The sequence below is a fragment of the Cyprinus carpio genome, chromosome A14 (assembly GCF_018340385.1).
Source record: "Cyprinus carpio isolate SPL01 chromosome A14, ASM1834038v1, whole genome shotgun sequence".
NCBI lineage: Eukaryota > Metazoa > Chordata > Actinopteri > Cypriniformes > Cyprinidae > Cyprinus > Cyprinus carpio.
Genome location: NC_056585.1, coordinates 18,918,944 through 18,940,608, shown reverse-complemented (window position 1 = coordinate 18,940,608; position 21,665 = coordinate 18,918,944). Strand labels below are relative to the sequence as shown.

Below are 21,665 nucleotides of genomic sequence, written 5' to 3'. Positions count from 1 at the left end.
GATTTCATTATAACAAAAGTTTCAAATAACATTGTCTGTAAATTAAGCCTTGGTAGGTTGCATTATGATGCACATTTCTAAAGTTTATTTTTGAAAAGGATTGTTTTCATATTTTTTCTCTTTATTTTGTTCATTTTGTGTGAAATAAGTTTAGTGGTTTTCAGTGTGATTACAGGATTTTTGTGATTATAGATTGTTTTGAGTTTTGCATTTAATTGATGATTGAAGTTATTCATTGTTAAAAGGGAAAAAGATAATGGGTAATTAGTAGTTGGTTGTGGTATTAATTGATGTGGTGTTGAAAATTCCGGACAGACTGAATGTGAAATGGAAAGAATAAAATAATAAAAGAGCTTTGCACTTTCATTTCATGTATTTTTAAGAGTTAATGAGAGTGTATGCATTATTAGGCCTCCTGCTCAGTTGTTCTGGCAAGCCCAGTTTTAAATAAGCATGTGACCCTATTCTCTCTTTTCATTTTGTGATGGATTGATATTTCCCTTTCTTTATTTGACTGCAGTTGGTAATTGCGTCACATTAACGGCAACAAAGTGCAACACATTTCTCCAGGGTTCCTCGTCTCTATCCTCTACAGGAAGGGAATAGTGTCAGATATGCGGAATCGAACAGTAGCTCGCTTAATAATTCAGAACCAAAGCAATACTGAGGATGAAATCTTTTGCAGCAACTGATAGGTTTCAGAAAGCTCTGCGGTCAGCTGTCTATACCAGCATGGGACTCATAACATTATGGTGCAGTGTAGGGCTGGACCTGCGTCTTATTGCCATTACAGGGATGGATTTGGCAAGGAGTCTTGCGGTAATGATGCCGATAAGGACAGCACTTCGCTTGAATCTTAGAGCTGGTCGCCATGTGCCCTGCGCTGTTGCCATGGTCAGTATCAGGGGACACAGCTCGGCTATTCAGCTTTACAGGCTGATTCGTTTGAGATGCAGTGCATGTGTGCCATCCCTCTTTCTCTCTGTCTTTGAGGAAACGATCACAAGGAATATGAAGATGCTGCTGTTCTTCTTGACGATTTTCGATTTGTTTGATGTTGTTGTGCATTTTTTATGGTCAAAAATAAATACAGCTAAACAGACAAAAACAACAAAACTTACTAAACACTTCAAGCAAGGACAGCATTTCAAATGTGATCAAAGTTTTCCACTGTCCCCACCATGAAGGTATCCATCTTCTTTTCCATTACACTTCTTTAATATTTGATTCCACCCTTCGTGCAGTATGGGGAAACTGCACCATATACTGTAAGTGTATTTTAGAGGCAGTAGAGTATGCTTCCTCTGAATGAAATTAGGCTGTTAAGATGTTATTTTTCCCCTTTTCTTTTTTAAAAGAAGCTGCTCATAGCAAGTTCAAAGCGGGAGCAAAGCATCACTGAATCTAAGTGCTTGAGCTAAATTCACTGAACGCATCATAAAGCGGTAAAATGATGGGAAAGACTTGAAAGAACAAGATTCCAGAAGCAAATCTAAAAGATGCACAACAACCAATTTACTGCATTTCCGACTCTTGTGCCTCAAAGTTTCCTTTGAAATGGACGCTGTTGGAACAAAAGCATCATGGAAATAACTGAAGCCAATAGTGCGCAACACTCTGGTTCCAGAAGTAAAAATTATATTAATTTTCTTCATAGGGGAATTGATTGTTAATGATAACTTGAAAATCTTTAAAGACTTAATGTTACTTAATATTTTTTTCCCCATTCCACTCCTAAAAAGCACTTTTAACTGTTTAATAAAGACTTTAAAAAAAATCTCTATGGGCCAAATAGTTTCGGAACCAAGTCTGCTGAAAAGGTGGGTGGCCCTGTTGTGCTCAATTGTGTCTGGAACTGGAACTGTGTGAGGGTGTTTAATGGTGTTCTTAATTTATGAATTCACTCCTGCAAAGCTCACAACAACGGCTAATGAAATCCTGTATTACTTAATTAGTAGGCAAACACAGTGTTTTGATAATGTTTAAGTAGGCTGCTTGCATCCAATTTCTTGCTGTCCCCAAGTTTTATTGCCATGTGACCTTAAGTAAAGTTGGCAGTTGGCTTTTGCTTTATTCTCCTCTTCCAGCTATGAAATCTCTCTTTGCCTTACCATTGCTCTGTCTGTCTATGTATCTGTCTGTCTTACCCTCACCTGTCCAGCTGACTAGTGAGAGAGACAAGCTAAGAAAGGCAGAGAAAAGCATCAGCGAAAGAAACAGCAAGGTGGGTGATCTCCCAACCCTTCCCTCCGCCTTCCCAGCATGCTCAATACAGCCACCCGCCAACATCTTTGAAAATCAGCATTTTTTTTATACTTTCTAACAGGTTGATCAAAGCTGTTACCTCTCACTGATCATCCAGAGCCTTGATTTTCTGTATTGTCTCCAGACTCTCAACAGATGCTGTGCAATCATTCATTACAAATGCATGCTACAGAATTAGGCCATAATCCTTACCACATATCCAGCATATAAACAGCTTGTGATTGTGAATCTTGCCAAACACAATCTCTATAATGTGAATACTTCAAGTTCTTAGAGGCTTGAAAGTGTATGAAGCGAGCAGTTTGTCTGTTCCCTTATTTTTAGGTTTGCTAGCATGTTTATATTAGTTGTTAGATGCTGGAAAGTGATGGAACAGGCTCCCAGAGCCAGTTATGGATGGGGGTGATGGTGTTACCCCATCTTTCCATTTAGCTAGAGTATTGTAACCCTCAGTAGTAACCAAATCTAATTGAATTTGCCTCTTGCTCATCAGAGATGAGATTGGGATGCTTTAATTGTGTGTTAGCCCTAGTTAATTACCCAAACTGTGACTGTTTCTACCCAAGAGTGCCCTCCCACCCGTTGAGACTGTAAATGGCTGCTTGGCTTCTTGATATTGTCCTGTCGATTTATAACAGATAGTTTTAGACATGCTGATTGCTAATTAGTGTAGCCGAATGGTATGGGGGCGGCCAGAAAATTCAGGTCAGTGGCCAGCTTAGACCTTTATCAAACCAGACTTTCTGGTTGTAAATTGCTTTTTAAAGCAAGATAAGAAGCCGAAACAGAAAACAGAGGGGGAAATGAGCCTTAAATGAAACAGTTTTCCTGTGTAAAATGGGTTTTGGTTGTAAAATTGGTCTAAATGATGGATATTGTTTAAAGAGAATAAGGGGTATGGCTAGAGAAAATTGTGTGCCAGATGCTGATTAGCATTCCAGAACCGTGGCTGGAGGGTCTGCAGCGCGCCACAAGCTGCCACAGAGGGCCAAAGCGATGCGGAAATGACGGCGCTCTAATTTAGCAGCTAATTTGCTTGCCATTCTCTTGTATTAAACTTAAAAGAGAAAATGGGTCACAACGGGCCGGAGATTGACAGACGCATAATCATGGGACAGGGTACTCGTCAAGGGACCTCAGCTTCCTGCATGGTGCTCCTACACCTTTTTAATTTCCCCTTTAATAAACAATCCACTGCCTGCATTGTGTAATCAAACACTCGGTAATGCATATAACAATGTGGCTCCACGCATATCATTCTCCTAATCAACTGAACTGAGGCTGGAGCGCAGAGAGGGGAATTGCTTTAGAAAATGAGAAACTTTTCCACTAAGCAGTGATGAGAATGAGGCGCAAAGTAAGTTTTGAGAAGAAGAAGGAGGGAGAAAAAGAGAGAGAAAAATGGTTTGTAATCATCCAAAGGTCAAGTCATATCTGGACCATTGGGACTTCTAATTGAAGCATTTGCATTTCATTTGTTGCTAAAGAGACTTGGCCACTCTTTATCAATGATTCAAAATACCTGTTTATTCTGTTGTGAGCAGAGCAAGGCTGATTTGTCAGGACATTTACCACCCTCTGTCTTATCAGTTACTGGATGAATTGAGCCCTGGCTCCTCCATAATGGCTTCTCTTCCTGGAGACCATCTTGTGAACTTCAGTTATCTTCAGTTACCAGGAAAGTAAGTCAGGGAAGAAAAATAAAGAACAAGAACCAGGTATTTGGCAAAAAACCCTGTGTATTGTGGCTCAAGATTAAGGATCCGGAGGATGGAGCAGAGAGGTCGACTGCCTGCCGCCACCAGTTGCCACCCGATTACTCTTCTCATTACTGCTAAAGGTTCAGGTGGCTGCATCCTATTCATATGCTCAATCTATTAGCAAATTACAGAGGCAATTTACATGTTAATCAAGTCTAATGGTTTACTCTCCTCAGTTATGCTTTATGATTAAACGCAATGAATCAGTCTACACAAAACGCTTTCCATATTTCATCCGCAAACAAATATCGATACTGTCATCTTGTCATTCGGTGTAATCACAGTTAAGTATGTTCCATACGGAACGAATGAACGCTTATGTCATTACGTCTTAAAAACAATCATCATAAATTTCGCCATGTTTGTTTCTTTTGAGTTATGCCCTCAGTGTCAGTCACTTTTTCATTTTCTGCTGCTAATCTGAAACTGAAATGGCTTTTAAATTGTGCGTGTATGTGTGTGTGAGTCAAGCGTACGAGGCCCATAGAAATGGGTTATGCTATGCTGCTCTATAATTCCTGATGTTACCCAGAGTTAAGCTTCATCTCACCTTCTTTTATCTGTGTTTTGTTTTCTGTGTACTGAACGTTTCCTGCAACAGGGTCCACATTTAACTCTTCCCTGACCTAAAGCAAATCATGAGTTATTTTTTTTTCTAAAGTTGTGTAATAGTTATGTAATATTTTACATTTAAATTTTAATTATTATTAATAATAATAATAAATATAACTAAAGTATTATTATTAGTAGTAGTATGCATAATAATAATAATAATAATAATAATAATAATAATAGTAATAATAATAATAACTACTTAATTGTAATTGTACAATAAAAAAACACATTATTATTATTATTATTATTATTATTATTAAGACAAACACCTATTTATTAATTTATTGGTTGATTGATTGATTGATTGATTGATCTAACTCTTCCTCATATTTGCCTTAGACTACAAATTTGTATTGGCACATGAAGTTGCAGACAAAATTAAATAAGACTATTTTTAAAGACATTAAATTAAAGAAATTAAATAATTGATATTTCTTAATATTTGATAATTAAAAGTTCTTACATTAAAACATTAGTTTAAGGCATCTATTCTTTAGTAGATATTTTGTTTTTTCAGCTTCTCACATTTTATTTGCTCGCCAAATCCAACTTCTACACGCGTTTGGCACTAGGCGAGTGTTACTTTTGGACCCTGTTTTACAGGATACATTGGATAAAAAAAAAAAAAAAAAAAAACCTCCAGCCTCCACCCAGATAACCGTTCTATCACATATAAATGTAGACTCGCACACATTCACTTTTTTGCTTGTTGTGCAATTGTTGTTTGCTCCTCTGAGAGCCCAACATCACATAAGGTGTTTGAATTTCAGAAGTTTATTTTGGTAATATTGAAAGACTTTGAGTTTATTTATTTACATATTCAAAGTGACTACCTGCCCCTCAGGAATTGCCGTGTCCCAGTTTCCCCAGTGATAGTATCAGACGGTGGGCTCAGGCTCCTCTGAGTGCTGGCCCCTACTTGGCTCTCAGGAGGCGGTGCTCTGTGCGCTAGACAAGCAGATGCTCAGTGCTGCTGAGGGAACCGGTGCCCGGAGGGAAGGCCACAGCGGCCCCAAGTCATCCATCTGCTTTTATCAACTCTTATTTAATGCATGCGAGGAGCCCCTCCACTCCTATCTCTCCCCCTCTCACTCACTTTCTCAGATTTTTAGACTTGTTTTAATGCACTCTTCTAAAATTGAAAAGTCAGTTGCTGTAAACACTCTGTCTTTTATCCTCCACTCTCCTTTGCCCTTGTCTCACCCGCTAGTTCTGATGGGATAAAATGTGTAATGGTGATAAAAGCATGGGCCTTTGTGTGTAGAGGCTGAAGGGGAGTGGTTGAGGTGAATGTTTGGCTCATAGTGGTCTCTTAAGATGCCCTTTTCTTGTCTCTGATTCTTTTTAATCCCTTCACAGGTTGGGGCGGGACCTGGAGCAGCTGGTCCTATTCCTCCACCACCACCAGGGGGAATTGCACCTCCGCCTCCTCCTCCACCTCCTCCACCACCACCAAGTGGAGGCATTCCACCTCCTCCACCTCCTCCTTGTCCTGCATCTCTGGTACCTCCACCTCCTCCACCTCCACCCGGCTGCGGACCTCCACCACCTCCTCCACCTCCTGGAGGAGGCCCGCCCCCACCTCCGGGTATGCCTTTGGCTCCTCCTCCACTCGTTGTCCAGCTGCCTTACGGGCTGGTGCCCAAGAAGACCTACAAACCTGACAGCGTCATGAAGCGGGTGAACTGGTCCAAGGTAAGACAGTGAACGTCACTGGAGCTTAAATGATTTAAAAACACATGTTCTGAGAATCACATAACCAATTAAATGGTTAGAAGTAAATTGTGTTTTGTGGAAGTAATTTAACACTCCAAGGTCAGCAGTAAATTGCAAATAGTGGCAGTAATTTAGCGAGTGCGACTTTTTCAGTGGGAGTTGATGGGCCAAAGCCTACGAGTACATGCAGCTTATTAAAAAGAGCGTTGAGCCATGAGACTCACGACTCGCCACTTTGCCCCCCTTTCAAGATATCAGGCCGTAAACTATTTCATTAGCTCAAGTGCCCTTGCGCACACATTCTGGTCGTAATTGAATACATTTTTGAGTTAAAATGAAACAAAACACAAAAATATAAAACAATGTTGCCTAATCCTTCATCGCATTTAAATGCAATTTCTATGGTTCAACCTCTTCATCATCTTTTTCCTTTTAACTCTCAATCATTAATTTACCCATCGCCTTGGGGACTTTTTAAACAGTCTGAAAACTGGATTAATTTATTTGTGCTTTCTCATGCTTCTGCTCGACTTTGTCTTTGAATTCTTGTTTATTTTTTTTGTACTTTTTCATGCTTCAGCTCGACTTTGTCTTTAACTTTATATATATATATAGGATCAGTCCTCTCTGCGCTGACGCATAAAGAAGTTGAAAAAAGATGGAAAACATACAATATAATATTACTAACTGTAATTTGCTCATTTTCCAAACCTCACAAAGCCAACTTGCCTGCTTAATATAAAAGCATTACTACAAATGGGGCTAAATGGATAAATGGATCCTGCTTTGTGACTCTTGAGCTTTTCAAAATTAAGTAGCCCAGATTTATACCATTTTTGATTGCTAACTGAGTTTGTTGCAAAGAGTTTATATATGTGTGTGTGTGTGTGTGTGTGTGTGTGTGTGTGTGTGTGTATATATATATATATATATATATATATATATATATATATATATATATATATATATATATATATATATATATATATATATATATATATATATATATATATATATTTATATATATAGATAATCTTCCAATTCATAATTTTCTGAAAGAAAAAGTGCCCAGTTGTGGCAGTAGTTCTCCAGCAGGTCAAGATGCTGCTGTAGTCCCTGTGGGGTTGGTGACAGCAGCACCAGATCATCTACGTACAGCAAAAGCTTGATGTTTTTGTCTTGTAGAGAGAGTACAGGGGCTGTAGACTGTTCCAACTGCACCGCTAATTCATTAAAGGGGTCATATGATGCTTTTTTTAAAGATAATTATTTTGTGTATTTGGTAAGAGAAGATGTTGACATGCTTTAATATTCAAAAAACACATTATTTTTCAAATACTATACATTATTCTAGGTCCTCTATGCCCCGCCTCTCTCAAACGCATTGTTTTCTATTAAGTCCCTCCTTCTGACAGGCACAGTCTGCTCTGATTGGCCAACTGACCCAGTGCATTGTGATTGGTCGAACGCCGCAAGCACTCGTCAGAAATGCAACGCCCCTTTCCATAGTCGCGAGCTTCATCTTTCAAAATAAATGTAAAGACAATTAATAATGTCCTTAATTTTACCATCAGTTCAAGCCGAAAGGAGAACAGAGTCGTGTGACAGACACAGTGATGAAGCTCGTATGTGTTTGAAGTACACAAGCCACAGATGGTTAAGACAGCTGACTCCACTGTGTGACCCTCTCTCTCTCTCTCTCTCTCTCTCTCTCTCTCTCTCTCAGTCGTGTGCGGAGAGAGAGTTCTCTCTCTCTCTCTACACACACACACACACACACACGACACGCAAAACTCCACATTTGAACAGTCAATAGCAAAATACTTAATCTAATAACAAAACATACTTACAGTAGCTGATTCAGAAGCGCCAGATTGTCGTAGCAAAGTCTGAATTACCTCATCTCCTAGGTTCATGAAATGGTTGTCCATAAAATGTGTTGCTGTTCTGTTGTAAGTAATCCTAAAGATTCCTAAATGCATCAACTTTCAGTAGGCCAAATAAAGTGCTTTTGCTTTGGCCTAGATACACACAGCATCTCCCAGACATGGCTGCTTCCACACTAACTGCGGTTACTGAAACCACAGCATTTTTCTTTGCGTGAACATTTGGGCATTATGCAAATTTTCCATGTAGTGATGTAGACATGTGGGGGCGTGTTTGAATGAGCCATTTTAGGGGGGCGTGGCAGAGTCTTAACATTGATAAAGAATATCTCTTTGGATTTGAGACTTTAGTCTTTGCAACTTTACAACTTTATGTACCAAGAGCTTGTAACACTCCAAAGAGAAAGGAAAAATTGAAATTGCATCATATGACCCCTTTAATGTAAATGTTGAACAGCGTTGGACTCAGGCTACAGCCCTGCCGTACTCCTCTTTTCTGGGTGAAGAATTCTGTATGTTTGCTTATATATATATATATATCAACTCTTTATAACGAACTCAATTTGTGAGGTTTTCAAGTAATATTATATTGTATGTTTTCCATGTTGTATTAAATACTTATTTTATACTTTATATTATTGCAATCTAAAATAATACATCTTTTTAAATACATTTTATTTTTATTTTTTTAATGGCAAAGCTGGATATTCAGCAGGCATTACTTCAGATTTTAGTGTCACATGATTTCCCCCCTACAAGGAATATATTGTTTAAATAAACAATATAATAATAATAATAATAATAATAATAATAATAATAATAATAATAATAATAAACTAACTGACCCCCAACATTCAAACAGTAGTGTGTGTGTGTATCTAATTAGTAAATTAAATAATAATAACAACAATAATAATAAATAATACATTTGTTTTAGTTCATTTTAATATTTGCTTGTTTTTATTTTGAACTTGATAGACTCTAGCCATAAAGTATGATTATTATTCAAAAATGCATAAATAAGTTGGGTTCAGCACATTTTGTAATACAGTACTTGAGTTAAAAAAAACAAACAAAAAAATCAAAAAACAAACCTGTGTTCTATTTTGTTATAAATATGTTAAGATTAGCCAGGTTGGAAGCAGTTGCAAAATAGCTGAGCTAATAAAATATTAAATATAGTAAAATATTGAAGATTTAAATAATAGCACCTTATTTATTGACACGTGCGTTTGCTGTGTCTTTCGTACTCTCAGACAGACATGGACAAGGTGATGTCATGCGTGGTAATGCTTCGATCTCTCAGGTGTCATTATGCTTAGGTGACGGTGATAGGCGATGGAGAGAGTGAGAGAGGATGAAAATGAGAATGCTAATCAGTTTGATTCTTGCTATTTTAAATCACCCACCGGAGACCCCCTCCATCTCTCACAACAGAGGAAGATAACAGTCAGACAGTGAATGCAGCCGGCAGCAGTAAAGTCGGGAAACACTCCAGCCCCTGCACTCCTCCCGATCTATCCCTAAAGCATGTAACGGACTTTCAAATAGACACATCGGAGATTGTTGCCTGGAGGTGCTGTAATGTAATTTCTCCAACCGTTAGAACACCCACACAGGGGAGCCGCACTACTTTATGGAAAAGTAAATGATTGCTTGCATCTGTGGCTAAGACCATTTGGAGCTGCTCACTTTCTGCCCAGAGATGGGTGTAGCTGCCCAAAGCCAGAGGAAGCTACAGTATTTCTCTCTGCTGCTTGAGCATGAACAAGGTCCCTCTGACTGAGCCTTGTGTTAATTACTCTGTTTGGTTTTTTTCTTTTTTTCTTTATGAAGAAGCACTCTTATGAGGCTGTGCGTTTATGAGTATGTTTGTTTCTCTGTGTTTTTGTCTGTTTGTATTGGACTTAGTGAGATTGTAAATGCAATCTGATACTGTCCAGTAATGTGGATCATCATTGAGAATGTGGTGCAAAGAAGGCGTTAGTAAAGTAGTACATTAGTACATATCCATAATCCTAAAAACTTACTAAACTTCATGAAGGAATAATTATATCTAAATTAAATTAAATTAAATTAAATTAAATTAAATTAAATTAAATTAAATTAAATTAAATTAAATTAAATTAAATTACTTATAATTCTGTAGTGCATACAGTCTAAGTGAGAGGGGGTGGTGACGCTACTCAAAGCAAATAGTTCCACAATCAATTTATAGATTTATTTATGAAAACACTTGATACAAGTTATTATTACTGAGGTTGAGGAAATTACCATATCTCTTTTAAAATGAGAATAAAAGAGAATAGAAAAGGCTTTATGTATTTATTTATTTTTATTTTTTTAATCCGTAAATCTAGTAACTCCTAGTAATGCTTCCCAGCTTGTATCAAGATTCTAATTATATCCCACAGATTTCTTGAAAATGGTGATATGTATATGCATGCTGTTGGATATAGTTTTCTACCAGCTGGGCTGCAATTATATAAATTACAACAACAATGTACACTGAGATTAAGAAAGAAATGTCTTCTCAGGTGTCATTTGTGCCAAACGTAACCTGTCATTTTCTTTTCTTTTGGGGTTGTATGGTGATGTGTTGATTGCAGAGAAAAAGAATAAAGAAAAAAAGATTGATACATTACACCTTGGGGTGACAGAAACTGAGGTTTGATACTGATGTTAAGAGGAAGACAGATAGTGAAATCTACCTATTTAATGTGCAGATCTATCTATCTATCTATCTGTCTGTCTGTCTGTCTGTCTGTCTGTCTATCTGTCTATCTATCTAGAATTTGTCTTCAGATCTATCTATCAAAACATATCTGTCTGTCTGTCCTGTCTGGTGGCTATTGTGCTTTGGAGACACTTTACTAACAATGTTAGCACGGTAAAGTGGAAAATAGAGTTTCTTTCAATATTCTCTCAGCTTTGTCTGGCTTTAAAGGCAAATTATAACATGCCGACACCTAATTTATTGCATATAGTTTTGACACTAGTAACAGACACCTATTTTGTTGGTTACGTAATTGTTGGCTTTGAATGTGAAGAGTTGATGAGTTGGGTTGAGTTTTGTTTGTGCCGTAGTGGAGCGAAATACATGTTTTATTTGCCCCTTATGCTAGTGCCGTAATGAAGCGCAGAGAATGAGGCAGAGAGGTTGCAAATATTCAAGAAACATGCACAAGGGATGTGCAAATATTTCTAGAATATGAACAACATATTTTGGAGTATATTTGATTGTTTGTATGTGTTATTTTTATTGTCTGATTGGTATCTGGTGGGTTTTCCTTAAGAAGCATATTAGAGGTATAGTATTCATATACTGTAAAATGCATTCTTCATTTAAAAAAAAAAAGGTTGTTTTAACTTAAAAAAAATTCAACACTTATGGCATGGAATGTTTAAAAAAAAAATACACTACCAATTAAAAGTTTGGGGTCAGTAAAAATTCATACTTTTATTCAGCAAGCATGCATTAAATTGATCAAAAGTGACATTAAAGTCTCTGTGAACTGGAAGTTGCTACTGAGTTTAATATTATAATATATATAAAACTGAAACATAAAATTAAATAGAGGGTGGTGGTTTTTTTTAGTGCTTCTCCTCACCATCTCTCACTCACAGCAAACTAATGGTTTTATGCCCAAGCAAAAACTAAGCTGTTATGCCCAAGCTGTCAATCGGATGTCATCAGAGAAGATTTTTTTTGGATTTTGATTAAAGATTACAAAGACAAACAATTTATTTTCAATGGCTACACTATGTGCACTAAAAATTAAAAGAAAATAGTGTACATTTTGATTTCATGTGGACTTTAAAGGCTGTAATGTTGTTGCAAAAAGAAAAGATAAAAAAAAAAAAAACTATTTCAAATGAGTGCTTGTTACATTTTTTTTAGAAAGTACTATTCATCAAATCATCCTGGATAAAATGTTTCACGTTTCTTAAGCAGCACAACTGTTTTCAGCATCGATACGAACTGTTTCTTGAGCACCAAATCAACATATTATACTGATTTCTGAAAGACCATGTGCCACTAAAGACTTGAGAGATGTTTGAATCAGGTATGCATGCTTTGTGTATACGTGTGGGTGTGCTTAAGTGTTCAGTGGTGCTTGCTTGCTATATTCCTGCTGGTGTTTGATGGAGTTTTTCTGTGCTTGCAGATAGTGCCTCAGGAGATGGCGGAAAATTGCTTTTGGATCAAAGTCAAAGAGGAGCGGTTTGAGAACCCGGACATGTTCAGCCAGCTTTCAATGTCCTTCTCTTCTAAATCCAGAGTAAGGACAACCTGCTTTGCCTCTCCCACTAATCACATAGGCACACATAGTTTCTGCTACCCTGATACCTGCTTTTATCTGTCCAAAAATTGGGAAACCAATCGTCTCTGTGAAATGTTAATTATCTTTATAAAACTGTCTCAGTTTCCACCTACTTCCCCTTTTTATGTAGTCTCTACAATCAGATTAAGTAAGCGTTTAGCTCTGGGCCAATTAGCAGAGCTGCAGAGTTGGAAGCGTACTTTACATGTCAGCACAGTGTCAGTTTACAAAGCATCCCTCTTCCTTCACGGGAACCGTTCTTTAAGTTGCTGTGGGTTTGGATAGGAGCAGAGGACAGACATGCTTGGTTAGCTTGGCTGCCTTTCTGCTTCACTGGATGCCCCCTGAGAGACAGTGAAGAAGAAAAGAACGAGAGAGAAAGTTACAGTACAGAGAGTTGCACTCTTGTTTTGGCCAGTTTGTTTTTGCGTTTGCTTCCCTTGTTTATTCACACTGCTGGAGAAGGATAAAGTGGATGTTTCCTTCGGCAAGGCAGTAAGTTGAACCTTTGACAGTGAGTGGCCTCTGTAGATTTTAATGCCTGTTTCATAAAGGGGTATTGCAGAGGGCCTGTCAGACATTGAGCACAATTGAAGAGTCTGCTCATGTGTGTAGCGGCGGTCAGATGATCAGTCATTGAAGTGAACTGATCTGAGAGCAGATTGACCGCGGTCTGTGGAGTTTACTAGCCTTAGCCTACTGGCAGAGCTCCAGATAACTCTTCTTATTCTCCAGTATTGACATTATATTGGCCTTTTAAACTACATCCAGCAACACTTTAAGCATTATGTGGTGGTTTAAGATGTGCAGAAGTGCGTGAATATAACCGCCGCTGATTACTACTGGGGTTTGTACTTGACAAAAACATAGCCTGTTCCTGTGTAGCCAAGCGCCTTTTTTTTAGATATAATTGTGTTTAGGTTTCAGTCGTCTACACTTTGTATTGTTTCTTTAGTTTTTCTCTGCAGAGGTGTAGGTTTTATAAGTAAGAGTTGAGGAGTTCCTCAGGGACCCATCTTTGGCTCAGTTCCTATCAATTACGCCTGAAGCGTACCCACTGACTCGACTCTCCCCAGGTCTGTGTCTGAACCCTAACTGAACGTCTTCATGAATGAAATATGCTTTTCTGTGTTTGATAGTTGCAGCAGTTCTTTTAAGATGAAGCTAGGATTCTGCGACTCAAGCTTTGTAGTGAGTATGATGTGATTTGGACCCATTCTGGGGACTTTCAAGCAATGAGTAGAATCTTACTTCCTCGTATCACTTTTAATTCAAAGATTATTAACCAACGGTAAACCTTGCCATTGAAAGAGAGTGGAAGGGAAGAGAGAGTGATTTTATACCACTGGTAATCATACTGACTTTGAACTGTCTGCCATCTGACGAGTGTACTGCCAAAACTGCATCTCTAAAATATACTTTCACAGCACCAGTTGGAGGAGGAGGAGGGGTTGGTAGGTGGTGTCTTCACCCTGTCTCCAGTGTTTTTTGAGACTAGGTGCAGCTGGCAGTCTCCAGGGATGAATTACTTTATAAGGCTTCGCAGATGCTCAGTTTTGCCTCACGCTATAAATCCTCATAGCAGAGCTGGCAGAGCAGTCATTGGTCAAGCTTTGCTTCATTTGTCTGCACAACTGCTGCTTTATGTAGTGGTGAGTGTGGTCTGCTTGAAAGTGCCAGAGAAAAGCGTTCTCAACGACTCGCTTATAGCTAAAGCGTTTATCTGGAGACTGCCAAGTAATGAACAATGAGTCGAGGAGGTGTAAATGTGTTCTTGCCCTCTTTAAAGTATACAAAACGGGCCGCTGTTATCTAGTTTTCCCCCAGAGTGTTAGTCTTACTGGTGTTTGAGATTGGGTATTGATAGCTGCTCCATTTCATCTCTTTCTCTCCCACTGCTCAAAGGGTCTGGTGTTAAATAGCTTTTAACGAAACAAGGATTTAGTGATCAACAGGGATTTTAGATCTATGTCTTTCAAGAGATCCAGACTCCTACTGTATTGAAAAGTAGTCGTTTTTTGAGCTTCTGGGGAATAGGGCCAAACTGCAGACAGAATGCAAGGTAAAGCAATTGTTCATTTCATTAAAAAAATGATGAAATTGATATTATCACCTCAGCAATATTTATTTATATGAACAGTATAAACATAATGGCATATTTTTATTTGTGTTTTTTTGTTTATGTGTGTATTTGTTTTTTTATTTGATTGTTATTTTATTCATTTGAGTTATCAGAACAGCAAAAACAATAAATAAATAAATAAATAAATAAATAAATATGTGTACACAATAATTCTAACATTTATATAAGTCTAGCACATTATTTTGAAACCTGTTTTCAAATGTTGCAATCTAATTCAGATATTTGGTAGGTTTTTGGAAGGTTTGGAAGCTATGCAAGTTTTATCTAAAACTTCTCCCATCAGTGTAGAAACACTTGGAACTGCTCTGTCAGACTGGTTAAATTATTGATATCATTGTGAATCCAGTAAAGCTCAGTCAAAGGCAGACCACTTTTTAAGCCTGTCTTCAGGAAATGAAACATCTAAATACTCAGACTTTGATGTCAAACAGAATAATAGTTTTTGTGGATCAGGCAGTTTTTTTTTTTTTTTTTTTGGTGTTGTCTTTGATTGTGGACTAAAACTGTAGTTTATGCACCTGAAGACATTTCAGAACACTACCAGGAAACATAAAGAGAATATTACCTATTCACATTTATTCTGTCAGAGGAAAAATACTATATATCTTATAGTAGTAAAAAAAAAATAAAAAAAATTTACAACAAAAAATTGTTTCATAGACCCAAAACTTGGAAAGTAACAATTTAAATCACATAATTTGAATAAAAAGTTTTATTAATAGTGTACATTTCCAGAGTCATGCTTTGTGCCATGGGGCCGTTTGTTGTACACTGTTTGACCTCAGTTTGAGAGCGATTTGTATATAGAAAATAATTACTACTTATTAACTGGTTTAATCAATGGTCCATCATTTGCAAATATGCCCAGGCCTTGACATTTGAGAAAAAAACCCTAGTGTTCTGTACCCTTTCATTCCAAATCATAGTCTTGGAGATTTGCAAGGTTGTCGACAGTCACCTTCTGTCAATACATGCCTTAGAAGCAGCGCTATTTGTTCAGAAATGCAGTTTAGACCTCATTTAAATCCTCTTCTTTGTCAGATTCCGATCTTATTGTAATGTTGTTTTCCTTGTAGCCACAGTTGCTTGGCCTTTCCACCCCCTCTCTCTCACTCTCTTATTCCCTATTTCCCCCAGACTCCCTTCGCTTGGTGGTATCAATCAATGGTTCTGCTTGTGTTTCTGCTTGGGGGATCAAATCGGATATACTGGTGGATTGAGTGTGTGGCATGGCCTTCTGCATTTGAAAAGCAATTCAACGCCTCCGCTTTTATGTGCTGCTGAAATAAGATGGATGCTGGCAAAACTTGCTCCTCCTCTTACCGTAATAGGTTTTCTTCACCGCTGACATCTGCTCTCAAGAAAATAGAAGTCTGACTCTTCTGCACGATGATGACATGCATTGCTTGTTGCTTTTGAAATATAAACCACATCAGCACCACCGTTTTCGTTAAATGGTGCGTCATATGAATTCTTACCGAAATGTGAACTCACAGCATCACCTGAACACTTCACTGATATTCTCTGTGATCGCAAGCACTCCTCCCTTTTCCTGCTTTGTGAGGAAAGCTGTGTTTTTTGCATTGGTTTGAAGTGCAAATTGATGTTGGATGATGTCGTATGGTAGCATTTTTTTTCTTTGCTCTTGAATACATAGACTAGCAGTAACCCGAATTGAAGGAGCTTTTTGGGGAGGCACTGCTCAGCCCCACTCATGTTGGTGCTTTGAGTGGCCCAGGCAATAGATGAGTTTGATCTTGGTAAATTAAGTGCGATGGGGTGGTGAAGATGGCTCCTGGCTGCTCCACAGATTGGGCTCTGAAGCGAGATCTAATGAAGATGTATTTTAATAATTGGTGTCAATGCTGAAGTAATTCATGGAGAAGGAGGAGCCCAGGGCAGCACTTGACCTCTAAAAGGAGGACTACCATCATTTTTGTCTCTTAATGACCGGCGAGCCTATGATGAGAGAGAAAGAGAGAGAAAAAGCAATGAAAAGCAAGTGAGGGTCAAGTTGTAGAGTTCCATATATCTCTCACAGAATCAGTGGTAAAGATTAAAGCAGTGTGATAGTACAGCAAATGCAAGAATCAGAGCTGTGAAGCAGATAAATATTTTGTTCACATTTTGTGCATTATATGTAAAATGAATTGTGGTTAATTGCATAATCAATATTTGTTGCCTCCAAGTAAACAAATGGGTCTTGCTGTTTTTCAGCATATTGCCATGCTCAAATCAATTGTTTTAGGTCAAGGTTTTTAAGTGTGGCTTTGTCAAAATGCATTACCTGTAGGTGCAGAGTTACTTACTGAAGACTTTGGAAAAGCACAAAAGTGGTACTTTAAGGTTGAATTGTGATGGTAGGAAAATCCTTCACAATATGATTCGTGTAAGAGTTAATTGTGCTTGTAATTAATTAGGATAACTTCATATTATTTTATTATGAATTAATTAAAATATTTAAAATGACATTTGATATTGATATTAAATTTGTTTTATTTTATGTAAGTTTATGACATTCTGTAAATAAATGTCATTTAATATCAAACAAATGTGCCACAGGGATGCAACGAAATGAAAATTCTTTGCCGAAGCTGAACGAAATTAAACACTGGGCCGAAGGCTGAATACTGCACACTGTTTTCCACAATCTTTTTCACCATTGCATAAAATAACTAGCCAAAATGTGCTTTTTACTGTTTTGTCTTGCTTTTCAAAGAAAAGGTAAATTACAAAACAACAACAACAAAAATGTACTTAACACTGAGCATTGTTTAACATTCTAGCAGACATTATACCAACAAAGCACAATTTAAGTAAAATTAATAAGTTAGTAAAATAAAAAAAATTCTTCTTGAATCAGACATGCATTTTTTACTGTACAAATAAATATAGCCTTGCTGAGCAGAAGAGGCTTCCTTAAAAACAATAGAATATATTACAGATCCCAATTTGAACACTATGTATGAATGTTATAATAAATGTATTAATAGAGCTGTTGTAATTATTATTATCATTATTATTGTCTTATTTTATTCTCAGAACAACAGTAAAATTACAATACTAACATTTATGTACAGTGTGTTGATGGAGCTTTTATTTAGGTGGAGACCTGCAGGAAGAACTGTTTTTTTAGGTTTTATTTTGTTGGGAACCTGCAGGAAGACCCTTTGTTTTTTTTTTTTTTTCTGTGGAATAATTCTGGTTGCTGAACATTCGGTGCAGCCCTAGTCTGTATATATTGATTGTAATTTGTATACGTATTCATATTCAGTCCTTGTGCAAGCATTCACATTTCTATCTTTTTAGATCTTCTGCCAGCTGTGTAATGCATCAATGACAGATTTAACTTTTAAAAACATGGCTGTGACTCAGGACCTCAGCTTCCCCACAAGGGGCCTGGCATGATCCCCATTCGTCAGCCAAAATTTCATCTAAATTCTCTCTGAACTCTCTGAACAACTGTTTCCGATCCTCCCTCCTCCTTATTACCCAGACGTTTCTTGTGTGCCCCTGCCAAGGCTTAATCCTTGGGTTATGGAGGGTCCTGAAATGACCCGGACACTTTCACTTTTCAGTGATGGAGTCAGGCTTAACCTGTTCCTGATCAAAGGCCTCAGATATGTGGCCAAGTATTCAGTTTCTGTACCAAGAGCTCTTGGAAATTTCTGGAAATTTCTGAGCTCTCAGAAATGCTTGCTCAAATCCCTACACACACTGTTAGATATAAGACAGAAGCAAGATTCCATAAAAGGCTTTTGAGCTTGAATTGGCTTGTTGTCAGTTTCAAGCCTGTAATCTGTAATGACAGCAGTGTTATGTCTTTGAGAAAGGACATATAGGCATTACCGTGAATAGATGCAAATTTATTTTATGTAACATAACAGATCCCAGTATCAAATGAAACTGGAATCCTTGAGGTTTCCATACCAGGCTTTATAACATAGGACCACCACCTGATTAGAATTGTGTTTATTTCCATACAAGCCAATCCCGTTATGCCCTGTGGCAGATGAATGCAGGGCGCAGTGGAATTGTTCTCCAGCTTGGCTCATATTAACAGCTTGGTCTTAATGCCACAGTAAAATAATAAAGGAAGCTTTTGATAAGCAGCATGCTAAAGCGCTTTGAACAGGGGGTTAGATCATTCCACTTGTCTCCCCTAAGGACAGAGCTGTTTATTGCTGATGCTGTTTATTGCGAATGGAAGCATCTGCCAGTGCAGCTCTGTCCACATGACTCTGGCCCTCTCCCTCCTCTCTCTCGTTCTCTCTTTCTCTTTCATCACTCCAGAAAATCACTCATCCTCGGATGTCAACATGTCCATCTGGACCCAAGGCTACCCAGTCTTGCACTAAAATCTCAAGTGCACAAAACATGCACACACTATTTTATTCAACATGCACTCGTATGATGGCGTGCTCTTTCTATCATCCGATCACTACTGGTTTTGGCACTTGCACTTTTATAAAATCACAGCTTTTTTTGTGTTTATAGCAGCATTGGCTTCAGAGACCATATCGGAGAATCCTAAATTCATGATGCAATCATTGTCAGATTGTATTGCTGTTTTGAAATGTTACTATAACTTCAGTTTTTCAGTGTACTTAGAAAATAGCTGCCTAGGACACTACCAAGATGGCCCAACAATGCATTGAAATGCTATTGATTGGCTTCTTTCTGACCTTGAAGCTAGGCTTTCTAGAATTCTGCTCAGCTGACAGCAGATGGCTTTATCGAATTCTGCAGAGTTCATACCAAAAATAGAGAGTTGCTTTCTGGTGGCATGCTTCTGAAAAGAAAGTGATTTTTCTAATTGCTCTCATACGAAGAGCCAGTTTGTCTCAATAAATCCAATGTGGCCCGTGCTAATTTTTCTTTGTTTGCCCACTGTGCTCTGCTTCTGCCTAGGCCCACAATCTCACTCATTTTTGCAGTTCTCTAATAAATCACTTATGCAGGAAAATTAGATAGTTAAATATTAATGGCCTGTAATGAGTTTATTGTGCATTAGAGAGGCCACAGGGGGTGACCTGGTTGAAGGAGTCTGTGCATTTTGAGGTGGGTACCCCACCGTTCTTGGCTCATATCGCTACACTCGGATGTCCCACTGACTTTAATCATCTTATCTCAGAGGGGAGCAATTTGGGCAACCACTGCACTTAACAGCCCATTTTGAAAAGGCCACCACACCGTGCTGCTTGTCTCGAAGAAACTCTAAAACTTTCAGTGAAATCTTTGCCTTATAACTCCTCATTTGGGGATGTGTAAATGCAAGTTTTTGCTTACTCTAAAAGATTTTATTGTTTTGAGTAGGCAGAGGAAGCTACTGGTTTCTTTTTGTCCACTTGGTTTCCCCTGAGAAAGTTTAAGGAAAGTTAAGAGACAACATTGTTGTACGCTACTGCAACACGATGTCCAAATCCAGTCTAAGGCAGTCTATGGAAACACTATAATTATGCGTTATACTTGGAAAAGCTTTTAAATATATCATGCAACTTCTCTCAACCAAAGCTGTTAAGCCTGAGATTAATAAAAGTTTTCTGGCGCTGTTATTCTTTAATCTGAACAAGTCGTATTATCTTAGCAAGTACTCACTAAAAGACAAGTATCCTGGTTTAATTTCCCAGGGAAGGGGAAAGTAGACTTTAGTGAAGACGTTCTGATTTGTACAAAGAAAAAAACATAATCATATTCATGAGCTTAATCTCTGTTTCACTATTCTAGTTTCACATTTGCTTATGATCTCATGTTCAGTACAGTAGTGAGATATGATTGGACGAGCTAAAACTGAGATTAATAGGCCCTTCTTCACCTGAGCATTTGCATTATTCTTGTCAGTATGGGGTACATGAATAATCAACATCTCTTCAAAAAAGTGACGTGTGCCCTCCACATGCAGCCTAGAGGGAACAAAAACAAGACTGAAATAAAACAAAAACAACGGCATATTACAGAGGCATATTGTCTCCCGGGCAGACGAGTAGAGAAGGGAGGAGCTTTATTTTCTTTCTGCCATGGGGTTTGACAGTGAGAGACGATGTATTTAGGCTGGAGTCACATCCTCTCAGGCCCTGCGGGGGTCCGCATCAAACTACTTCCACAACGAGGCATCCCAGACGTGGGCACGGGGACACTTGAGTACCCCAGAGAGATGCGCCCCGCTCACAGTGTGGTTATGGGCGTGTTTCTTTTGCTGCTGTGGTTTGGAAATATTCATGTCTGCATATGTTACTGCAACTAGTTCCACAGTGCTTCTCATGTAGGTGAACTTATGACAGACTACCTGAGAATAATACTATTTGCACATCTTCCTAAATCAATTTGTTCTGTGAATCACAAGGTTTCTTGTAGTTTCATACTTAAATCAATGTTTTGCGATAAGCAACATATGTTGTATATAAGAAGTTATTGTTTCAGTATTTGATTGGAATTTAATTAACTTTGTTTAGTGTTAAACTTAATACTGATTATAGTTAAACTAAATTAAATTAAACTGCATTTATTATTTCAAAAATCCTTATGGACTTTCTCTGTTGTTGCAGCATAATTCAAAACCATTTATGTTTTATTTACTTTCCGCATGCTTTGTTTTCTTTGTTTTGGTCATGTTATCAGTGGTAATTGCTACCATAGTCTTTTATCTAAATGTTCCATTTCCCCAACTTTATTGGCTGTTTGAGCAGTTTGACTCCTAATTTCCATACAAATCAAAAATGGTGTAGAGGCCACATCTCGGTACGATCCTCTCCCCCTGCTCTCTAGGCCTGTGTGGTGATGTCTTATCATGTTTAATTTGTCCCAGAGACTCTGAGGTGGAATTGGTTCAGGGCAGCGAGAGAGGTCTGAAGAGTAGATGGGACGACACGCTCACTGTCCCCCCGTCGCCTCCCCTCGCCTGCCTGTCGAGTAAACAATCCCAGTGCTGCGTGCTCAAGATGGAGCCTCGCTGAAT

The 21,665-nt window shown here is 38.0% G+C and overlaps 1 protein-coding gene across 1 annotated transcript in view; it reads left to right on the top strand.

Moving 5' to 3' along the window:
* diaph2 (diaphanous-related formin 2) overlaps positions 1 to 21,665 on the top strand; it is a 379,799-nt gene that overhangs the window by 133,186 nt on the left and 224,948 nt on the right. The window contains exons 17-19 of the mRNA XM_042770138.1: positions 2,162 to 2,224; positions 6,000 to 6,335; positions 12,412 to 12,524. Coding sequence (XP_042626072.1) covers positions 2,162 to 2,224; positions 6,000 to 6,335; positions 12,412 to 12,524 — 512 coding nt within the window. The remainder of the gene's footprint in view (positions 1 to 2,161; positions 2,225 to 5,999; positions 6,336 to 12,411; positions 12,525 to 21,665) is intronic.